Genomic DNA, 24,667 nt, shown 5'->3' on the forward strand with positions numbered 1-24,667 from the left:
AACTGAAATCGGTAATTGTATTGGAATCCGGAATTTGGAGCAAAATCTGTAATTGTATTGGAATCGGGAAAAATATTGGAATCGCCGTCTCACTAGTGCTAATGTGTAAAGAAAAGCGAAGTTAAGAACTTACTTATTATACAATACTAAAAGAATACTCGTTATAGAATGGTTAAAATCAATTTGCACCACTTTATGTCCCTGTAGGAAGATTAAAATCAAGATATAATGATACTAAACCTTATGCCTCAAATCCTTATTCAAATTTTGATCAAAATCCATCACATCATTTTGATTAAAAACATATCTAAAATTTAAGATTTAAGCTTCACTGATTTTAAAAAGAAACTGAAATTCAACAAATTTTGCTTAATTTGTGCTAAATGACTCTGGATCAAATTCAATACAAATCTTAAATATTTAAATCTTCAAATGGGAGGTTGTGTTATAAGTGCCTAAGGTCGCTTTTAAAATACTCTAAACGAACTGATTTTATTTGGCACATTTATTAATTGATGTCCATTTAATACTTATTATTAAAATTTCATAAAAATCGGAGGCATCTGAATTTTTATGATGGGCTTCCACCCTTTTTTATCCTCTCTGCATAAAACTAAATTAAAGTAAATATAACTCATATTACAACCCCTTCTGCCTAATAACTGTGTTTCGAAATTCATAATGATTTGTTAGTTTAGGAATAAATCCTGTACATAGAAATATATGAAGATATACACATACCTAACTCTATATTAAATAAGTTTCCGGACTTTTTTGTACAGACATTTAAAATTGTCATAGATTCTTGAAAATTCAGTATCTTATTGCTATACATCTTATGAGATGACTGACCAATTTTTATAATTTCAGGTTCAAATGGACAGCTACAGCAGGAATTGGAATACACCCTACTAAAGCCTGATCGTCACAGTTGGTGAATTTCAAAAATGCAATCTGGACCTTAGAACACTTTAGAAGAACAATATGCAATATAATTCTGCTTTAAGCTTGGACAAAATACCACAGAAACGTATGGAATGCTTCAGACTGCTTTTGGACCATGTTGCAATATTTTGAGATTAATGTGGTATGATCCCACACAGTCGGACGATTCTATTTATAAACGATGCTGCTAAGAACTGACGAATCAAATTAATTCACGTTCTGCTACCAACCAATCAGAAACCAGAATTGCTTCATAAATATTAAACCTTTTCTGGAGCAATTTCACATGTTCTTTTCCCGGGTTTCGACACGGTGAGAATATTTTGTTCTGTGGAACTGTCTACTACAAACAAGTCACCTCCCAGGACTTGTGTGTAACAGCGAACCATCTGAAACTGTTCTGAAACTCAAAATGGCTTACACTTCTAGAGGTTATGGGCTCAGCGTGCGTCTTTATTTCGATGGATCCGAATCAAAATTCGAATTGTGGCAAGTTAAATTTCTGGGATATCTACGAATCCAAAAGCTACACAAAGTACTACAAACACAACCTGAAAACAGAAACGACCCCGACTTCATTGAAAAGAAAACAACTGTCTTTGCGGAATTAATACAGTGTTTAGATGACCGAAGTCTATCACTGGTAATGAGAGAAGCCCTGGACGACGGCTGCAAAGCATTAAACATATTGAGAGAGCATTATTTATCGAAAGGAAAACCCAAAATTATTTCTTTATACACTGAACTGACCTCTCTAAAACGAATGGAAGCCGAAACCATTACTGATTATATTATAAGAGCCGAGACAACTGCAAATTCTTAAAAAAATGTCTGGTGAAGTTATAAGTGACAGTCTGTTAATTTCCATGGTCCTTAAGCGATTACCGAGTGATTTAAAGCCATTTGCCACCGTGATAACCCAGAAAGAAAAACCCATGACTTTTAGCCAATTCAAGGTAGCACTCAGAATTTACGAAGAAACTGAAAAAATGATCACAGAAAAAAACGAATCCACAAATATCATGAAATTTAAAAATACACACATAAAAACACCAAAATCGAATTATACCCATGCCAGGAATAAAAAACGCAACTTTGCCAAAAGCAGGTTTTTTCCTAAAAAACGTACAAAAATTATTTGCTATAATTGTGGACGACCTAATCACAAGAGTTTCCAATGTAGATACAGGACTCAAAATGGCGACTACATTAAAAATGTAGAGAGCTCTGTTAGCGAACATACATTTTTATTTTCGTGTACATTTGATGCTTCAACGAAGCAATTAATTCAGAACATTGTGATGAATGGAAAATGGCCATGAAAAAAGAAATAGATGCCTTAACCGAAAATGATACCTATACGGTAGTGCCTCTCCCAAGAGATAAACATGTTATTTCTACCACATGGGTCTTTACAAAAAAGAGTACAGCATCAGGCGTAGAACAGTACAAAGCAAGATTTGTTGCTAAGGGGTGCTCTCAGATTTACGGTAAAGAATACTTTTCTACGTTTTCACCGACCACAAACCTAACGACAATCAGAATTTTACTGCAAGTCGCATCACAATATGACCTAAACATCCATCAAATGGACGTAAAAAATGCTTATTTGAATGCCCCAATAGACTGTGAAATTTATATTACCCCTCCAGAGGGATTTATAATGAAAAATAAAAATAGCGTGTGGCGACTTAACAAGTCATTATATGGTCTAAATCAGAGTGCTCAGTGTTGGAACACAGTATTCCATGATTATATTATTAAACAACAATTTAGACAATGCGCTGTAGACCCCTGTTTATATACCCAACACAAAGACGATAAACTACTGATTTTGGTTTTGTGGGTCGATGATATTTTAATTGCATCAAATTGTGACATAATGTTAACTGATGTTAAGAACAAATTAAGTAAAAGATTCAAAATGACCGATCTTGGCAAAATATCCTGGTTTCTGGGGATAGAATTTACTCAAAGCAAAGGATTTGTTACGATGAATCAATCGAGATACATCGACAAAATACTATTAAAATTTGGAATGGGAGAGTGCAAGAAACGCTCTACACCAGTCGAAAATGATATTAATAAAAATATACACAGAGAATCTGAAATAATAAATGACACACAATATCGCGAAATTATAGGTAGTCCTATATATTGAATGACTGCAACCAGGCCCGACATATGCTATACAGTAACAAAACTGTCACAAAAATTATCACGACCGACAATGAAGGATTTTAACAGAACTAAACAAGTCCTACTTTATTTAAAAGGAACTAAAGAATAGAAGTCAATATTTAGAAAATCAAGAAATCCCCTAAAATTAGAAGGTTTTTCGGATTCAGACTGGGCAAACGACGAAGATCACAAGAGTGTATCTGGATATTGTTTCAGACTCTCAGAAAATGGGCCTATTATTTCATGGAAATCTAAAAAGCAACAGATTGTATCTCTCTCTACATGTGAAGCAGAATTTATCACGATCACACACACGACCCAGGAAGCACTCTACCTTAAAAATATCCTGAAGACTATTTTAGAGTCAGAATTGATTACAAGCTCCGTAGTAATTAATTGTGATAATCAAGCCAGTATAGTCTTAGCACAGAACACGATAATCAACCAAAGATCTAAGCATATAGATATAAAATACCATTTCATAAAAAACGAGATAAAAAAGGAATCCGTTATTTTGAATTACATATCATCAGAACAAAATATCGCTGATGTATTTACGAAACCGGCGACAAGGATAAAGCTACAACGTTTTTTCTCAAAACTTGTTGGTGAATTCGACAGAATTTTTTTTTTCTTTCACTGCCCTGTATGTAGAGAGATTTCTATATATTAAAAATACAGACCAGCGAAGTTCCACTTATGAGAAGGCTCTTACTTTTTTGCATGAATATCAGAGGAAAACCCTAGGGGTAATGCTCAGAGTATATAGATTTCTATATATCAAAAAAAAAAAAAAATAATAATAAAAAATAGTCCTGGACAAGACATTAAACTTTATCCATTTTATTTGTATTAACACTTTAACCTACTAATGCGTAACTAATACATTTGCTTAAAAAAAAAAAAAAAAAATCTTTGTAATTTTCCTTTTTGACGTTTGAACACAATTAAAAATGGCATCTTTTTAAATGCTAAAATTCTAAGATCCAAATGATTTCTAATTTTTGTTATGTCTAAGTGAATATAAAAATATATATTTATTCTTGAGCAGAACAAACACAAGGGACTTCCCCATTATAAAAAAATAGGGAGAATGTTGCAATATTTTGAGATTAATGGGGTATGATCCCACACAGTCGGACGATTCTATTTATAAACGATGCTGCTAAGAACTGACGAATCAAATTAATTCACGTTCTGCTACCAACCAATCAGAAACCAGAATTGCTTCATAAATATTAAACCTTTTCTGGAGCAATTTCACATGTTCTTTTCCCGGGTTTTGACACGGCAAGAATATTTTGTTCTGTGGAACTGTCTACTACAAACAAGTCACCTCCCAGGACTTGTGTGTAACAGCGAACCATCTGAAACTGTTCTGAAACTCAAAATGGCTTACACTTCTAGACCCATCATCAGTTTTTGAGTCGCATAAGAGATTCAAGGAAGGCAGGGAGTCTGTGAAGGATGATAAGAGGTGGGAGGAGTAAGGAAATCAGAACACCAGAGTTGATTGGCCAAATAAAGAATTTCATGGATAAGGACTGTCATGTGTCTATAGAGACAATAAGTGCACAGTTTGATGTCAGTGTGGGAACTGTACACACAATTATTCATGAGGAACTGAAGATGTGGAAGATTTGTGTGAATGCACCAGTCCACAACTTCATTCCTGTCACAGACTATTTGACTAAGACACAGTTCCTCATCTTACTTATAACCCTTACCTGTGACTTTTGGTTATTCCCTAAGCTCAAGGAAAACCTTAGAGGCTGTCATTATGAGATAATTGAAGAGATGAAAGAGGCTGTGATGAGGGTCATTGACATGCTCACACAAGAGGACTTCCATGGGGCCTTCCAGAAGTTCTTGGAATTTTACAACAAGTGCATTGCAGCCGGAGGAGATTACTTTGAAGGAAACTAGAGTTGTATGTGCCTATTATCAATAAAAGTGCCCGTACAAAAAAATCTAAAACTTATTAAAGGCACCTCATAAACAGAAATGCCAGTATTTATTTGTGTTCACAAATAACACAGGAAAATATGCAGAAATGATCAATGAAAACAAAAAAAAAAAAAAAACAGATTTACTAATATGTGTAGAGATCTTATTTCAAAGCATTTTAACAGAAAGTGGTCTGGACAGAGGAAATGATTGACTAATATAGATATTTATGTGAACCAAATTGAGAATCTACTAATTTTATTACTCTTTTTTATTAACTCTGATAAAACAGCTTCCGTTTAATGGCTGTTCAATTATATGTGGGGGTCTATTTGGTGATCATCGGACCTAACACAGAGATTTTGATTTGTGAGGTTCTCTCAAAGATAAGGCCTACTAAAATAATCTACTGGCTCGTCCTAACCTGAAGAACAACACCATTACAACCAAAAATGAGAGCAATAACAAGAACTAAGTGTTTCAAAGTTATTACCAATTTTGCATGTTGTATCCAGATGTGGTTATCATTGAACAGTGATAAAAAAAGACTGTTGAACAATGATGACTGAAATTTGGTGGACAAGTAAGGCTGAAGTTTATTTGTACCAAATATTGTTACAAGAAAAGGTCCCCTTTCTTTTAAGTAAGAAAAACATTAGATAAGTAAAAATGAGATTAGATAGACCAAGATTTGAACCTGGTAAGCAAAGTTTGGAAATAGATTCAGGAGGAATTTGCATTGTTCAATTTAATATAAAATAGTAGATATGTTTAAGTAAAAGGAATTTTGATTGTTCAATTCTTTTTTTATGAAAACTGAATTAAAATAAGGTCAGTTAAAAGAACGGACAATAGCAAATTTAAATATGTTGAAAAATAAGTTAGGTCGAAAAATAGGTTAGAAGAGTTCTTTGTCTGCAGAAATGGTTTGTACATGTGCGAACCATGCATGTTTAAGCCACGTGAGTTCAGGCCATGAGGGTCGAGCACGTTCTTGGACATGTGCATGACGTCATAGCAGAAAATGAATTCTCAATATAGTTGGCTAGTTTTGGGAGATTAAAGAGAGTTGGACAGACGGGAGACAGAGCTGACATTGGTCAGAAGAGGGTCCCCTTTGGAAGGGAAGGGTTAGAAAGTTTTAATCATGTAGTCGACTTTTGAATTCTTGGATGTCATAATAATTGCAACCGGTCGAATGTAATAAAAGAACACATCATAATTTTGTAACTGCGTCTTCGTGTTGTATCATTCTTCAACAATTAAAGGTAATGTGAAACATCCTTTATATGAACATTGTGTCCACTCATTCGTCATAATGAACTTTGCATATAAACCATCTAAGTAATGTGTCCCCCTCTCTATCATAAGTAATGACAGTCCACTCCTGTGTTATAAGAACTGATAACCCTCCTCTCTAAATATATGTTATAAGAATCTACAGAACTGTATAACTGTCTCTTCTTCCCCTCATCCAGATGTACCCTGTCTCTCTCTCTCTATGAATGTCCCCTATGCAACAATATGGTTAGATTACAGAAAAGATTGTTAATGTTAATTATGATTCTATGTGTGGTATTTTTGGTAAATCATTCTATGATGTAGCCGGGTTGAACTCACTCTGTGATGTAGCAGTTTCTCATCAGCCAAGAAAAGAATTTGCAAAATAAAATCCAAAAATATAAAAAAACCCATTTATTTCTTGCTCTGTGTTGTATGCTTCAGTCGATAGACAGGAGGGGGAGCAGGAAGTGGGTGGATTTTATCAGCACAGCGTAGTGACGTGACTCATGGCTCACCGTTGCTCTTTAACTTTCCTCTCTCTGTCGTCTCACTTGTTTATATCGACCTGTTCTCTTGCAGGTGTTTAACCCCGGCAGCTGTAAGGTCAACTACTTGACCTATTCCCCTCTGGCGACGTCAGTTTTGACAGATCTGCACTCATCGGCTGGTTACTTAACCCTGCCTCTGTGTGTGTGTGCGTGTGTACACATTGTCAACACGCAACAACTCGGAAGCTAGATTATGGGTGCAAATTATTATAGCACCAAATATATTCCACTATTCATATTTTTTTTATATCTTGAAGAATTCTACAAAATAAAAAGTCAACTACCTGCATCATGAATTTGACCATTTCCATGAATCTTTTTAATTTTGATATCTGGTAAACTTCCCAGTTTGTTTGATGTATGTTAAACCATCCTTTGCCGATGTCACGAAGGCTTGTACGAATCGCAGCCCGTAATGTTGTGATCCAACTTTCTTTGAGAAACAGAGATACCTAAAAGAAAAAGAGAAAAATCATTGAAAGAAACTTTAATTATATACAGCTTTAAAAAAAAAAAAAAAGAAAATGGTAATTATGCAATTGCCATCTTTATTTACAACTGTCATGTGATCACATTGTTGTTATTGCTATTGTTGTTGTTGCTGCTGTTGTTGTTGTTCATTTTCATCTGAATCAGATGATTATTGTTGGCATGTGTTTTTCCAATATCTCGTTATGGGAGGGACTACATGAAGGTTGTCAACATCCATAAATAAAAGTGCTTGAGTTGAGTGAACTGGATTCAAACTTAGCAAACCCAGGTTATCAGTCCCTGTCATTAATCGTTATTGTTATTAAGTGAGTTGGACCGTAATGCAATACTAAACGTGGAAGTGTCTGCTTTTGATCACAGATTTGGATCACTTTGTATTCCTGATTGATTTCAGGTTAACTCTGGCAACAAAGTTGTTCCAAATAGTCAGGGAAAATCAACATTGAGTGGCAGTTTTACATGTGTTGAATATAATGTTATTATCCTTATTATTGTGAATGTCTTTTTTTTATCATAGATTGTCAAAAAAAAAGGACCCGAGATCATTGTCGAATAAATTGGGATGTCGAATAAATCTACCTTGAATGGCACTGTTAGGAACTTTGGTTCTTCGCACTAGTCATTGCCACAACACTGGCATGTTGAGGAGAGGTTGGACTTTAGAGTTTTGTTATTTTTTGTTAACGGTAGCAATTGCTACATGAGGTTTTGCATACATGATAAAAATATAGCAGTTATTTTTGTGTTTACACGATAGTTAAAACAGATTATTTTCCCCAACATAGATTTGGATTGTGATCAAAATTGTGTGAATCTGTTAGCAGCCAATTATTGTTTTGCTCCTGATGTGTAGACAGTTGGCTGTAATCTTGATTTGAGAATACTGATGATGCAGCCCATCGTAGTTACTGCTATTTATTGATGCTAAAGGTATATGGATGGCACTTGCGTAATGACGGAGAGTAGAAAATTTCACCAACAGTGCTCTAGCTAAATGACAATCGGGTATTTATGGGAGGGACCATATGAAGATTATCAACATCTCTAAAAGTGTTTCTGTGGAACAAAATGGATTCAAACTTGTTGTCAGTCTATATCGTTAACCACTTAGCTGCTGTCACCTTCCCTGATATGTCAAATGTGAAATGTAAAACGAAAATACACATTCTTGATCTTCATGCTATGATCAAAATGTAGTTCCTGTTTTATCCAGAGGTAGTACAATAATATTGTGAAGTCCGTGTTCACATTTAATGTCTATAGAATGGAAATATGTCACAAAATTTGACAAGGGTTTAGGAAATATATTTACATTAACCGGAGTACTTAGGTAAGTATTTTTTCCCTTGAACAAATCTCCTACAATAATAGCATGGTGTGTGCATTTGTGCCAAACGTCCATAGAATGAAAATATATCACAAACTTCTACAAGGATACAACTGTCGAATCTCTATGGGTTTCATTAATATAAATTAATTGCTACAATTTTTTTTACGTTTCTCTAAGAATAAAATGTCTTACCTGAGAAGTGACTTGTGATTGTGTCTGTATAAATTCTTCAATTTTCATTGGCTTTGTGGTCGGTACATGAAATAAAGACATCTGTGCTACTTTGTTGCATTCGGTCCGCAACTTCACACATGCGTGAATAATTTCTTCACGCGTCAAGAAAGTTGTAAAAGCAAACTTGTCATATTGTTCGTCAAAAGGATAACTGGGCATATCTTTGCAGACTTCTGAAAACAAATATTTTTATTCTCGTTAAATTAACAGAAAATAGGTATCAGATACATTAAATGATAAATTATGTTTATTATATATACAAAATGAAGTCAGACGGATTCTCGAAAGAAGGCCTAAACTGCATTAAATTTGACAAATCGATGTTTGATTCTACCTAGCCTTTTCCTTTTGTTGAACGTTGGTGCATATTATTAAGAACAGTACATGTTAATTCATTTTAACTTCTTTGCAAATACAACTTATCATTATAACAATTATTTCCTTTAGATTTATACAAAAATATTATATATATATATATATATATATATATATATATATATATATATATATATATATATATATATATATATATATTCGAGACAAATACAAGCAGGTCCCATGAGTACTTTTAAATATATCAAATCATGTAATTTTCTTTTTTGTTATTTGCTAGAAATTGTTACACGAGGCAAATAAAGGCAGTTTCCATATTTTACATACATCAAATTACATATTTTTCTTTTTTTATTATTTGCTACACGAAAATATTTACTTTTTTGCAATTCCTTTAAGTTCAAAGGATTCTCACATAGTGTGTTGAAGACAAGCATTTTTATACTTTTATTCATCCCAAACAAAGCACGTTACTATTGATACTGTAAATCAAGGACCACACATACAGGAACACAAATAGGGAGTTGAGCAGCAAGATTTCTATTTACATTGCATTTAAACTTTTGCATTTTAGTACAGCCAAGGAAGCAGGAAACAGGAAGGAAATTCCAAACTCTAGCAGTTTGAAGGAAGACGCTATTAGACTAGAAGGCTTTCCAGCATTTGGGGATGTCTACAGTGAAGGGGTGAGATTTTGCTACTTGTCTGGTTACTCAAGGGTATTTATATCAAGGGGGAACACGTTCGTTAGAGCGCATTACATTAGAATACTCGTAAAAAAGCACAAAGATACAACATTGCAGGTTACAGCTTCTTTGACAGTGTGGGACATATTAGATTGGAGACTTTTTTTTTTTTTTTTTTTTGCTCTTCTTTAATATATAGAGGCTAGTGGTTGATGTACAGACCAGATGTGACAACAATCCTCCATGCATGGGTGAATGGTGATGTAGGATACTGGCAGGTTGGAGACTCGAAAACCTAAGAGGAAAATATGTAAAAACTCACGGATGTCATTACTAAAGTTAAATATCCAAACCCGATCGAAATACAGGTACTGTTAAGGTACACAAGTAGCAGGAGCATGGACGTCTTTCTTTCTTTCTTTACGGTCAGATTTAAAAGATATTTAAAATAAATTTGTATTGAAATTATATAAACGTTAATGTTTATCTAAAAAACGAAAAAGAAGTCTCTCCATGTTTACAACAAAGTTATTCTGGTTTACTTTGCGAGGCTGCAAAATCATCATAACGACATATTACTTACATCCGGTCAACACATGACACTTACATGAATATTTAAAATTATGAATTCCATGTTTATTATTTCAAGTATTACAAGCATCGAACTTTGCAAAGTGTTAACAATCCCGAAAAGCCAACTAGTAATAAAATTAACTGACCTTTTATAGGAATCATGTCTTCAATTGGTTTCGGTAACGTCACAAATGCAAAGGTTTCTGGATCTTCACTAATAATTTTATCAAAAATAATTTTATTCATCGATCGACAATAATCAATATTCACTTCTTTTTCTAAAAGCTGAATATAATCATCGAAGCTGTAAAAGAAAACGAGAGAATAGGTTTGTTTTACAATCCACAGAGATTCGAAAAAAAAAAGTGGTCAAAAAACAAATATATAACAAGTAAATGTTACCAAAGGCAGTATAAGTTACTCTTCTACTTTGCTGGGTAAGTTTTTAGTGTTTTTATTTAATGTAAAATGCTTATTCGGTTCGAAAAACAAGTAGTATCAAAAAATGGGTCAAGTCTTTGAAATCTCAACAATGACTTATAGAATATACAAAATACTGTAAGAAACCCAGCCAATAAATGTTCACGTGTGTGTGTGGGGGGGTGGGGGGGTTAAGTTTTCTGTCAGGTTGCTTAAGCCTACGTCGTTGTGTTTTTTTTTTCTTTTCATTTTATTTCTTTAAAGATTGTAACGCTGGGTATGGGGCAGCCAAACCAGCTGCCAACATTGCCCTGCTTTATATTGAAACCAACCAAGAGCTCTTTTTAGCATCCTCTTTGTTCCCTTAAGTGCAATTGTCTGGATCTCTTTTGCACTTGGTTCACCAGGAATATTAGTTAGGTAGGACTTCAGGTTCTTCTTCATAAGCCCTGTAGCACCTATAATAACTGGTATGATTGATATCTCTCTAAGATCCCAGTTTCTTTTTATATCATACATGAGATCTTGATATTTGGTCCGTTTCTTCCTTTCAGCTCTGTTCAGACCTCCATGTGTGTGTGTGTGTGTGTGTGTGTGTGTGTGTGTGTGCGTGCGAGTTAAAAATTGATTAGGCACTTCCTGACCACTTTGAGACAAACGTCCATAGAATTATATTTGTATGTGCATATTGCTTTTTGTCAGGGTGTGTAAGCATGTTGGTGTATGAGTTGAAAAGAACAGCAGCCCCTCCCCCCACTTGAGTCACCCAACTCCCAAGAGGGCGAAGGAGATGGAACGTTGTTTGCCTGTTAACCATGTGTTGACTTTCTTCCAACTGTCTTTCTTGACGAAAATCTCAGCTTTAATTATTTTCTACCGGCTCCCAGAATGTAACTTTACAACTGAATTTTACCAAGTACTTTATCCACTATGCTGCGGGTCCTTGTGCAAGGGCACGTGACGTAGTGGATAAAGTTACACCCTTCTGGAAGTTGAAGGTTCAATCTTCAGCACGGACAATATTCAAAACACAATTGCAAATTAATTATGACTTCTACCCAGTCATGGCGGATGGAAAGAGAGCATGCTACCCCCGTGGGTTAAATAAAGGGTTCTGTTCAAAATTCCGTGCAGATTCCCGAGTTACAGAAAAAGATTTTCAAGTTCGACAGAAAGATTCCCGAGTTTGACAGAAAGATTCCCGAGTTCAGCAGAAAGATTCCCGAGTTCAATAAGATACACTTGAAGAAGGTCGGGAGATTACATTGATCGAAACGTTGTGAAAATAACACTCAAGATAAGAACAGTAGTGCAAAGAATCCAAATAATCCAAATAATCAATCCTCATCTCAAAAATTGAGAAACGTGATACCAAATTGCAACATACAAATGAATATAATTGAGCATAAAAAGAAATGTACACTTTACCTTTTGTCTTTAATAATGCCACATGTGTTTCTGGCCCAGTCGATCATTCGCTTTAATGAGGCTTGATCTAACTCACCGACTCCATCCATGGGCATGCAATCAACATAAAGATGGTACCGTAATAAGGCTTCAGTTTCTTTCCTTTTGTGAAACGCTTCTGCAATACGTTTAGCAAACGTACGAGGATCCTCTGCAGAAAACAGTAAGTAGATGCGTGGGACCCAATACTGACAGTCCAGCAACTTACCTGAATTAAAATAAAATATGAAGCAAATCAAACTGATTTTTTTTATTTTTTATGGAAATCGCTCCAGACAAGGAATGAAACCATTTATTGTAAGGGGCTAAAAAATGCTTCAAGGTTAAAAACTAGCCAATAATAAATTTCAGATGGATAGATTTGTTTAAAAGTTTCAATGTATGAGTTATTAAAATATTTACAGAAAATCATTAATGAAAATTACGATTTTTACAATTTGATAAAACAAGACAATAATTAACTCAATATTTTATTACAATTTTTTTATTATTACTTGCGGGGCGTAAAATACGCTTAAATATGATATTTTAATTTGTCCAAATTTTGTATATATTATTACAGAGTCGTGATTTCAAAAGTAAAAAAAAAATATTTAGGTACCATCGGCTAGAATCAAAACGGAAACTGTAGCATCCAAAGCTGGTGACGTTACCACTGTACCAACGTGACACACATATAAACCGATTAAAAATTAAAAATATACTAAGATGAATGTACAAAAAATGTTTAAAAATCTTTGACCCTTTTTAGACCCCTTAAAGACAATTTTAACCAGCTAAAGATTCATAAAAGAACAACCCGTAAAAAATCCAATCATCTGAGGCCCTGAGCACTGCTCTGCAATTTTTAGTTTCGGAGGAGATAGAGTTTGAAAATATGGAGACACACAGACAAACAGACCAACCGACAGACAGACATATAGTCGTTTATATATTAGATTATTTTAAGTATTTCGTAAACAAGACCTACAGTGGTATTACATTTAGGCTGAATAATGATAACCAAGAAGCGTAAGACAATGAAAACGGATGAAAACTCAAATGTGGATAAAGTATATTGAGATTGATCAGAAGTTTTGCTACCTTGGTAACTATTAGAGAACAGGTGCTAATGTGATTGCAAAAATTAAGAGTATATGGAATAAGTTCATGGAACTTCTGCCATTACTAACCAGCAGAGTATTACCACTGTTGACCAAAGGAAGAATCTATCAGGTATGTGTACACAGCATAATAATATATGGTATGGCTAGTAAGGGTTGAGGAAATGCGTTGCATGGAGAGAAATCATATTAGAACAATACAATGGATATGTACGGCATCTGTAAAATGTTGATTTTTTTAAGGTTTATTGGGTACAGTATGAACGAATATCACAGTTAAATTTGTCGCCGGCAAATAATTTTTATGATATTAAAACATTCGTATTCCCATGTTTTTTCTAATAATTTAAAGTGGCCGCCATTTTTATTCTTGTTATATAAGACACTTGACGCATGCTCAATATATAAAACACTCCCTCTCCATGTTAAAAATGGCGACCAGTGAAAACAATAAGGAATATCTTTGATAATGAAGGTCTCAATATCATAAAAATTACTTTCCGGCAACAAATTTACCTGTGATATTCGTTCATACTAGACCTGAATACCCCTAGAAATCAATTTGTCAATGATGAATCTTCATTTGGTCCTCTGAGACACATTGATCATAAATGTTTATTGACATTAGATTTGAATATGTTGTAGCTCTCGGGAGAGAAATCTTGTGGTAATGTATTCCACAGATGAAAAGTTCTTAAAAAGAAACTGTTCTTGGGAATTTGATGTTAAGTACATGAAAGAAGAAAGGAAATATTTTTTTGCAATGGTGGTAAAAAGACGAGTACTTGTTGGAACATAAGATAAATTTATTACAGCATAATCACGTTGACACACTGGTTTTCATTAGATCTCTGAAATTAAGTGATGTTGGCCAGTACCAGATGGGTAACTATTTGGGAATACTAGGTTCTGTATATATTCAGATAAATGATTATGCATAATCTTCTTGAATGTTATCCATGTCTCTAAGATAATCTCAAACGTTATTCCCGTATCTAACGTGATCTCCTTTTTAAAGTTTTTATTTTTCCTTACTTGTAACTTCATTTTGCATGCATTTTCTTACATGCATTTGCATTATGTTACACATATTTACCGGATCATAACCTCCCAAATTTTTATCTGTGAGGCTATCTCAAAAATGAAGTCTATCAAAACAATCTTCAAACTATTCCTGAACTGAAGAATGCCATCACAACCAAAAACAGGGTTTATGCCAAAAGAGGACTGTACAGATTCAGGTCATCCTTGGGCAAGGTGTAGCACCTGTTACCATCCTTCTTATATTCTAAAGATATACCATACAGTGGATAGATGGAGTTGCTCAGCTGTGGTGAAGGCAATCTTCTATTGATGGTGTCACAAACAAAAACACCCACTTCCAATTAGTTGGAAGTTGGAAGGCTCTAGAAAACTCTCATGAGAATGTTCATGTCAGTACATAATCTGGTCTAATTGGAGATTGCAGAACATAAAAACCAAAAAACATAATACTCTGAAAATCTATAAGTGTAGATTTGTACCTTAACTAGTTGCACACAATTTGGCTTATGATAACAGTATCCTTTCTGTGAAAAAATTAAATGTGAAACAAAAAAAACATGAGTTACACAATGCTTAATCTTTTTCATTCAATTGTGTTCAAGTTGTTTAAGCATTCTATGAAATAGGTACAAATATTTATTGCCGTTACACACTTTAAATGACTCTTTGGTATATTAGAGCTGCTGCATAACATTATAAAAACGCACGTCCATGAACTCACACAAAATCTTACCAAGAAGATGCAACACACATTTTTTGTGGTTCATAGATTTATTGCTGCTATATCTCTCTGGCCAGGATATTGCAGAATCATACTTGCCAATCAGCGAACATTAAACAGCCTTCAAATCGCTCCTTACTTATTAGAAAGAAAATCAACATGAGCCAAAACAACGTTGACCTCAGAGGCTCGCTGCTGAAGAAATGGATCGCCCATCACTTCAACTCTCTCTGTGATGCCACTCATAAGATCTTGTTTCCATTCTCTAGCTATACAACAGATGCTCACTTAGGGCATATAATTGAACTACAATAAAAAAAAAAACAAAAAAAAAAAAACAAAGACCGTTGGACTTTGATGACTGAAACTTTGTGGAAAAGTCAGGTATAGACGGAATTTTATTTCTACTAAATATGGCTGGATTGCACAAAGAGTTGTGAATTTTATTAACGACTAGCAGGGCTGCCCAGCATTACCTGGGAAAAAAGTGTAACATAACTTCTATCCCTTTCTCTTTCCTATTACCCCATTTTTCCTACCCTTCTTTATCCCCACTTCTTCGCCTAGCCCACTCCTCTCTTTGGACATACAGGCACACACGTAACTTAAGTCGGCAAAAGGGAAATAACTCTGTGAAAAAATTACTTCCCTTTACATGATAACATTAAAAGATGTGTATACATCTTGACAACATTAAATGATATAAGTGGTCATTTTATACTCAAATAATGAATCTGTTTTTTTGGGGTTTTTTTTTTTTGTAATTTTAGATATCATACATCTGGGGTTTAACAAAATACCAACTTTGTGGATGTTTGTTTTGTATTTTTTAAGTCTTAGCTGGATATACAGACAGACATTTGACCTTTACATAATAGCTCAATGGCGACATTTTGGGGTCGCAGGGATCAGGAGTGAGCGAAGGTTAGAGTGGGAGTCATCCTATAGTGATTTTCACTTCTCAGTACAACAAAAAAAAGCTTACCAATCTTTACGTTTGTCTTCATCAAAATTGTTTTTCGCTCGGCATCGAGTACACGTCCGTCTGAATCGGCTTTATGAACAAGATACTTCTTAGAATTCGCATCGTAGCCGATGACACCAACTTTGAACCATGCAAAAGTCTTCCTAGACTTAGATTTAGCAGTGCCCATATAATCAGGAGGCGCTAAAATAAATATAAAATTATATAAATAACAAACAAAGGCAAGAACTACTGATCAAAATGGGGAAATGTCCAATGTAAATAGCATTTTATGGAGATATAAAGATATAATAGTAGGGGTTGATAAATAATAATCTATAGTGATAACTAGTACAACTGTACATCTAAAAACAAAAATAGGTTTAAGGCTTCTAAAATTCATACTAGAATTGTCTGCAAGGGTCTGTAGCATAGTCTCCTTTTTCTGTTTGCTGTTTTTGTTTTATATATATATATATATATATATATATATATATATATATATATATATATATATTATCAGTGTATAATTTTAAATTTTATTATTATTATTATTATTATTATTTCTTTTGTTTTACATATTTATACATTTTTATATATCTTTATTTTATTCCCCCTTTTCTTTTCTTCTTCTTTTTGCTTTCTTTCTTTTTCACTTCTTTAAATGCCGTTAGCTTATTTTATTTTTAAATATCATTTAACATCCTGATAAATATGTACTGGAATTTTTTTTTCACAAATTTCATAACTGAGTCTACTATTGTATAAGCAATATCGCCCGAAGAGGTCTCTAGTTACTTGTAACTGGCTGACCAAAACATGCTCATGAATGTGTAGTGACATATAAATGCTTATGTAAAACTAATAAAAAGTATGTTGTCCCACTTCAGTTTTGAGCACTCATATATGAACCTTGTTAAAAATTAATTGGTTGCTTCACTTCTGAAAAATATTAACCTGGAATTGTATATATATTTTAAAAGATTTTTTGTCATACAAAATTTAATTAAAGTTCTAAAAAGAATAATTGGCTTTATAATGAATCAGGGGGATGATATTACAGTGTAAGGATGGGAAAAGTATTGGTAAAACATGTTTACCTATATTTAATAGCCAAAAAACTGTTTGATTAAAATCATAAACGTATAGAAAAAAAAAAAATCAATTCGATTAAAAGATAGAAAACTATAACAATATGTACCTTCCGAGTGACACATTCTTCAAGAGTCAAACCTCACCAGATAACGTTTAAAATAAATAAAGTTACATAAAGTTGCCATTAGAGTCGGAGGATGGAAAAAAAACGTCGGAAAGAGATAATGTAGAATATAAAAAAAAAAAACACTGAGTAAATATCACACATATTGCAAGGAAAACAAAGGAGGAATCCCTACCTGTAAAATAAGTGTAGATCAAAAAATATATTAATGAAATAGAGGCAAAATTTTTTATTTTTATTTATTTTTGATTAGAGCTCTTTGAATAGGTCTAACTTATGTGAGAGCAATTTTTGCCTGCAGAGCGAGGAACATTACATGGTTACACTTACAGTCTCCAAAAATACCAAGGTGATGTTTGGAGCAAGCCTTTTGTATAATGCAAAAGCAGGTATCAAAATAACCCTAACACACTTTATTATCATACAAGTGTTGATCAATGGATGACTCATGAATTGGTAAATGCCCTAATGTGTCCTATTAATGCGCACATGCCATCGTTAATATATTTCCTTTCACCACCACCCACATGACTTGCGAAAATATGCAGGGATATGCTGTGCCACTCTGACTCCCAAGCATCAAAGAATCCTACCCACATAGTCAGTTTCACACTAACATTTAAATTTATATACTACTAAACGTTTTTATAGTGTGGGAAGTAAATCTTTTTTGAAAAGCTGGGAAGGCAATTCTGATGCTAAACATCACATGGAGTTGTAGTACAGCAAAGGTGCGACCAACCTCCTTCTATACAAATAACAAAAATTATCACTCCCGATCTCAAGAATTCCAAACCATAAATGGAAACATATTTTGAAATATTTTAATAAAAATAATATTCTGTGATTAAATCATTTTGGAAATATATGCTAATGTTCTGTTTTGTTTGAGAAGGCATGCCATATTTGAGTGGCATCAGATATGGAGTCATGCTAAACCAATTCCTTACATAATGTAATATTGTGTGCGAGCCATTCTTCCACTCCATTATAAATAACTGGCTGGCATTGTGGAGAGTGACGGCTATTTGCCTCTTTGACACATAAATAGTTGCTCAGTGAAATGTGATGTCTTTCAGAGTATTGAGGTAGCTGCTATCGTTGTTGTATTTTAACAACAAAAATGAAGTTCTTTGCTTTCTTTTATTCTAGTTTTATTCTAGACAATAGCAGCAGCCACCTTCCTCTCCTCCCTGGTTGCTGTAATAATGGATAACAATATAAAAGAAAAAATTTCTTGTTCAATGACGTCATGCTCTTTATTTAAAGTACTGTGTTATGTACGTGGAGGGAAAGATGGGGTGTGTGCTTATTTCAAATCAATGTTCATATTTACGGCACATCAGCCCTTTTGGAGGGGGTTTATAAACCAAAAGCAGAATGTACCTTTTTATTTCTTCTTCACATCTTTTGACCGTATTGGCTCACCTGGAACAAAAGCTCATAACAACAACGCAAGTCTCGTTCTCTGCATAATTAGGACTTTATTTGATTGAATGTCGCACCCCTGTTCTCTGCCTATCCTTAGAAGGAGAGTGGGAATTGCTTTATTGATTCATCTTCCATACATAGTTACCTTTCGTCGCTTCCCGAGAATTTTTATCTTCTGATGACTGTGTTTGTCGGACTCAAAAACTTAAACTGAAGACTCAAACTGAAGGTGTGTGTGGGGGGGGGGCGGCTGTAATTCTCGTTAATCAACCTATACTCAAAATACACTCACTGACCTGTCTCGCAATGCAAGTGCACACCTTGTCAATGGACATCATTGGATTTGATCTATGTCATTGGTAACCTTTGTTTGACTCCTATCCACTCAAACTTGACACAAAGTAGTTGGGTTCAACTCAGTACCACGTTAACTGTGTTATTAACACACAACAGCTGTAAAATTTCGTATACCCATCAGCTAAGCAGACAGTCGAAAACAAAGCTCTGAAAAATGCTACTGGACACTCTCAGTCCACCAGCTTAAAAAGAAAAACTTTGCTACTCTTGAAAAGTTTTCTATCTCAGTAGAGGGAGCTTACCTTCTTTACAGCAAACTAGGCAACATCTTCTATGTGTCACTTTATGTTACATAACAGAGGTCAGGCTAGATAGTTTAAATACTTGGTCGCAAAGAAAGAACTGGAAAATCAGTTACCATATTCGGGTATAAATGCAAATCCAGGAACTGGCTTCAGTATTCCATCTTCTTCACCTAAATGCGTCCATTCATAAGGTGTGCGACAGTCATATTCTTCATTGTCGAATATTTCCAGGGGAAGATATGGAACAAAAGGTGCGGGATCTTGCATTTTCACGTTAAGCAATATCGCCTGATTACAAGACGTGTCCCTAGGGTTCAGGTCATCACATGATATACCTTCTGCGAGTAATAGTTTGGTTAAATCAAGTGAACTATAGAGACGTCTCCGTCTAAAATAGAAACAGAAGAAATAAGAATTGTAAAAAATAGAGTAGAATCTCATATCAGAATTATACGGGGTGATCTGCCATCCGTACCTCTAAAAAAAAAAAAAAAAAAAAAACATCCATGCAATCTTTAGTAAAATTCAGAATTCTTTCTGCAATCCAACCATATTTGGTACAAATAAACTTCAGTTTACATTTGATTTGCTCACTAAGTTTCAGTCATGAATATCCAACAGTCTTTGTTTTACAACTGTCTAACGATATGGGGGAACTGCTTTGGTCACTGTCTCTATTATATCCTCAAACGAGCATAATAAATAAACAAAACCAAAATATATTATATATAATTTTTTTATTGGAATTCTTTGAGATGAGTAATTTGTATATTTATTTATTTATTTCATCTTCTATAGTTGTTTCGCGACATTTCCACCAACTCATTCTCTGCCCTTGTTTAGGTGATTAACCGCGATAGAATAGAAATGCTCTCTTAACTGTGTCCCCAATAATTAATGCCTGCCATAGTTATTGTTTCACCAGGTTGTGACCAACTAATCCTCTGGCCTGCTTTGGGTAGGATTGAAACCGCTATCTTCAGACAATGCTCACCTAGAACTGTAGAGATTCAACGCCTCTATCCATTGCACCATGGGCCCTGAAGAAGGCCAGAGGATGAATTGGCGTAAATGTGGTGAAACAAACAACTATGAAGATGAGGATGACAGTCCGCAAATAAATATACCAAAATATATGTTGAAAAGAAGAATAAGGTATATATTATCGGAATACATTCTTGCAGAGAATCATAACTAGTGCTATGACAACAGCACATGCTTTTCATTGTTTTGACTCTCGGGTATATATCCGACACAGACACAAGTAATCAAGTGAGAACCACGTCACTCTACATAAAAACATATAAGATATCAATGGATATATACTTATGGATAGAATCAAAACAAGGAAAAGAATATGCTGTTGTCATAGCCTTAATCATAACACACCAATACTAAAAACACTACCGTTAATAAAATTCGCAATCTTTTCTGTAATCTAACCATGTTTGGTACAAATAAACTTCAGGCTCAGTCTTATTTATCCAACAGTAAAAGGTGTGACCCTGAATCAGCTTCATATGTAATTGTTGTGTCCGGAGAAATGGGTTGTCGGAATCATGGAATATTTGAATGAAAAGTAAACAAGCTCATTTTAGGTTAAATATTATTTATTACGTTCGAAACACAAATTTATATTTACAGCAGATCTTAGCGCAGCTGCCATCTCGTCCATTTTCTCTGAAACTTTCCAGTCTTTTCTTTTCCTCTATCTAAGGGCAATAACTCTTTCTTCCTTTATTAGAGTTATTCCCCCTTTAGCTTTTGCTCGCTATAACAGTAAGGTTGTCCAGAAACCAGCAATGCTGAGTCTCTTAACTGTATCCCCAAAATACAAAATAGGCTTCGTGGCTTAGTGGAGGATGTTCTTTTCTCTTCCCTGCAACCTCTCTTTCACAGAAGAGACGTTGCGAGCCTGTCTTTGTTTTATCTTTATTTCCATGGCAAGTGCTCGTCTGAGCTCCAATCTCTGGTCCCCCCTCGCCAATCTTTCATGATAAACATCCGTCTAGCTGAAACCACTGTCAATAATTTTCCCCACTCTTTATCTGTGCCTAAATCAAAACGTAGATTCCATGAACAAAGCTTCGTTCTTAGAAGTGCACGCCTGTGGAACTCTCTTCCGTTTGCCTGTTTCCCACCTGACTACAACTTGGATGTCTTCAAGTCCAACATGAACAAATTCCTGACGAACCGCCCCCTTAAGTAAGACACTTTATCAAATCTCCAATACTAATGATTACTACGATACTATCCCATTGATTACTGTACACGCAATAACCCTTATCCCCGAGTGGCTTCCGGGCCTTGACAAGTGGTGACCTCCATGTAAAAAAACCCCAAAAAAAACTCATTCTCTTGTTACCACTGTGACATCTTCACGAGATTATCTTCTCAAACGTTATCCACGCCTCTAACGTGATCTCGAATGTTATTCTCATCTCTAAGGTGATCTACTTTTTAAAGTTTTAATTTTTCTCCAACGGGGAAAAAAATTCTTCACAAGAATTTTGAACTGGTTCCAAAGTAAAATAAAAAGCAAGTTAAAATAAAAAAATAAATAAATAAATAAAGTTCACAAAAACATGAACAAATTAATCCCAATAAAATTTGCCCAAAACACTCTTGAGCATCACGATATGACTGACAAACCAAGCAAGAAAGAAAAAAAAGCTTGAAAGTGAGTAGAATAGAGAAAAATAAAAACGAATTATATTACTCAGTGGTTAGTCATTTCTTACTTTCTTAAAGTTGCTGTCTCGGCTTGGATCGTTCTTGTTTCCTTCCTGTGCGACTGTATTCCTCCATGGTAACCCTTTTTTTTCTTCTTTTTTTTTTATTTTTATCCTTTTTTGAAAAAAGGTCATACAACAACAGCAAAAAAAGAAAAATATAGAAAATAAAACCATTTTTCTCTATAGAAGAAATTTTTGCTGGAATTTGAGATTGTAAAAATTGCATTGTTAATGGCATCTATTACTAAAATCATTTCAAATTAAGCAATTCTAAAAAATACAAATTCATTATTCTTATTTTATTTAGAGGTTAGACACAAAGTCAAGTGTGAGTTTTATGAAGTTGTTTTTGTGGCATGAACTGGATTTAAACTTGGCACACCCAAGCTTTCAGTCTGTGTTGTTAACTACTTAGCTACTGTCAACCCCCCACCGACAGGTATATCCATCCCCTGATCCATGGAATTCTTGAAGGGCCTGGCATATCTATATTGATCCCTCTTGGTAGGGTCCCGTGTGGCTGGGGATTGGTAGACTGTGGTATCTGTTCCCTGTGTCCAGTACCGTTTTTCTGATGTATGATAGTATCATCGAAACCTGATTGAATGGGGATGAGGTGTGATGTGTTTCTCATAAATCAACTTCTTTAGATCCACCATGCACCTTGAAGACCCATCTTTTTGGCATGACCACCATCCTTAAACACCAAGTAGTAGATGTGCCTACCGGAGCTGTTTCTCTTATCCCCAATGCAACCATCTGTCTTGTTTCACCTTCTACCAGTGATGAGGAACAGGTATCGGTGTGTGAATTGCTGTTGGTGTTACCCCTGGAATTAATTTTATTTCTAAGAGTTCACTTTCCATTGGTTGTAGTGGTTGATGTGGTCATGCGCTTGATTTAATATGCTCCATTAGCCATTGCTTCAGTTCATGTCTCTTGGCTTCTGTTAGCTTGAATGGGATGGTTTATAGTTTCCTCCAGACAGACGTTCCATATGAGGCCAATTTCTTTATATTCCTTAAGAAGCTATTCCACAATGGCAAGGTCGGGAAATTGGGAGGCAATAAGTCTAGCTCCTTTAAGGTTGCTGTGCCAAATAAAGCCCAGACGTGTTTTCTATATGACCTGTTGCGTCTCTTTTGTTCCCACCTTTATGCACAGAAACAAGACAGCTTTGATGTGTAAATGGCTGTCTGTTATGCCCTGTATTCGATATGTGGTTTATATGAGGTACCCCTCTAGATATCCAAGGAGTTTCTGAATTTCCTGCTCACTTGAACACATCTGTGCCCCTGCATCTGCAAATGCAGAGATGCGATGACTTCACTGGCTCACCGTTTTTTTCAGTACATGTCTGAATCTTGTTCGAGTTTCTGGCATCATAGTCACCTCCTTTATCACTGAGGTGGATAGCTCTGGGGTGCATACTTGAAATTGCTCCCCATCCCACTCAACGTCAGACATGTTCACCGGCTATATCTTATGCTTGTAAGCAGAAAAATGATCTTTTTTACTATTTATGACTATAAATGACTCCCCACTTTCTAATACTTTGCTTGTGGCTTCAGTTATGAACTTTTCAAATTTATGGCATACCTTTTTCAGGTGCTTCATCATTCTGCAAAAGTGGCACTTGAGTCCAGCTGCTGAATAACTCTTTTGATTCATTGACCCTTTTGGGTGTGATGTCTTTCTGCATCCGTTGCAATGTTTGGTGTATCATGAGGTCTTCTGGTTGTGTTGTTCTTGTTTTGACCCTTGTACACTATATAGCACAAGAGGGTGCATTGAATTGTTAAAGTAGGAAGCTGACTTGTCTGTTGCCTCCAAGAAGACCAACCATGAAAACTTCTGCTCCAATGTAGCAAGTCAGGCTACCTTTATCAATACCTTCCTTTGGTATTCTGTCTAGCTATCATCTACCAAGCAACCATGTTGTCTGAATAGTCCTCCTGCTGCCGGCAAGTTTGTTTATTTAGCCATTAAATTCTAAATTCACAAAATTTGACTTATCCGCAGTGTCCTGATAAGAAATGCGTTATTGACTCATCCTCGTTCTTCCTCATGGAGTGGAATTTCTGGAGGTGGATTTCTTTGTGTAATCCTTTCATGGCCACAAGTCATATCTGACATAGAAAGTACTTCTCTATGATAGAGTTGAGCCTCTCTGGCCCTACTAGTTCAAAGAGTAGCCTGTTGTTGTTTTTTTTTTTTTTTTTTTTTTTTTTTTTTTTGTGTATGTCATTTCTGATTGCGGCTGGGTCTTTCAGTCCACATACATCTTTGTATTGGGTTTATGTGTCTACCAAAAATACTCTGTCAGTGGTATCTAGTCATATCGAGGGCCGTTTCAGTTTTTTCACCCACAGCATGTTAGGACGACTGCAAAGCATCTCTTTTCTTAG

The 24,667-nt window shown here is 34.9% G+C and overlaps 1 protein-coding gene across 1 annotated transcript in view; it reads right to left on the reverse strand.

The window, feature by feature from the left end:
- Nucleotides 1–24,667, reverse strand: part of LOC145296792 (dynein axonemal heavy chain 1-like) — a 350,721-nt gene that overhangs the window by 287,236 nt on the left and 38,818 nt on the right. The window contains exons 6-11 of the mRNA XM_080142859.1: nucleotides 19,638–19,912; nucleotides 16,294–16,476; nucleotides 12,402–12,648; nucleotides 10,700–10,857; nucleotides 8,920–9,134; nucleotides 7,190–7,357 (exon numbers count right to left, since the gene is read on the reverse strand). Of these exons, the coding sequence (XP_079998985.1) occupies nucleotides 7,190–7,357; nucleotides 8,920–9,134; nucleotides 10,700–10,857; nucleotides 12,402–12,648; nucleotides 16,294–16,476; nucleotides 19,638–19,912 (1,246 nt within the window). The remainder of the gene's footprint in view (nucleotides 1–7,189; nucleotides 7,358–8,919; nucleotides 9,135–10,699; nucleotides 10,858–12,401; nucleotides 12,649–16,293; nucleotides 16,477–19,637; nucleotides 19,913–24,667) is intronic.

This window comes from Euprymna scolopes, chromosome 17 (assembly GCF_053919585.1).
Source record: "Euprymna scolopes isolate OS-2025 chromosome 17, ASM5391958v1, whole genome shotgun sequence".
Classification (NCBI taxonomy): Eukaryota; Metazoa; Mollusca; class Cephalopoda; order Sepiida; family Sepiolidae; genus Euprymna; species Euprymna scolopes.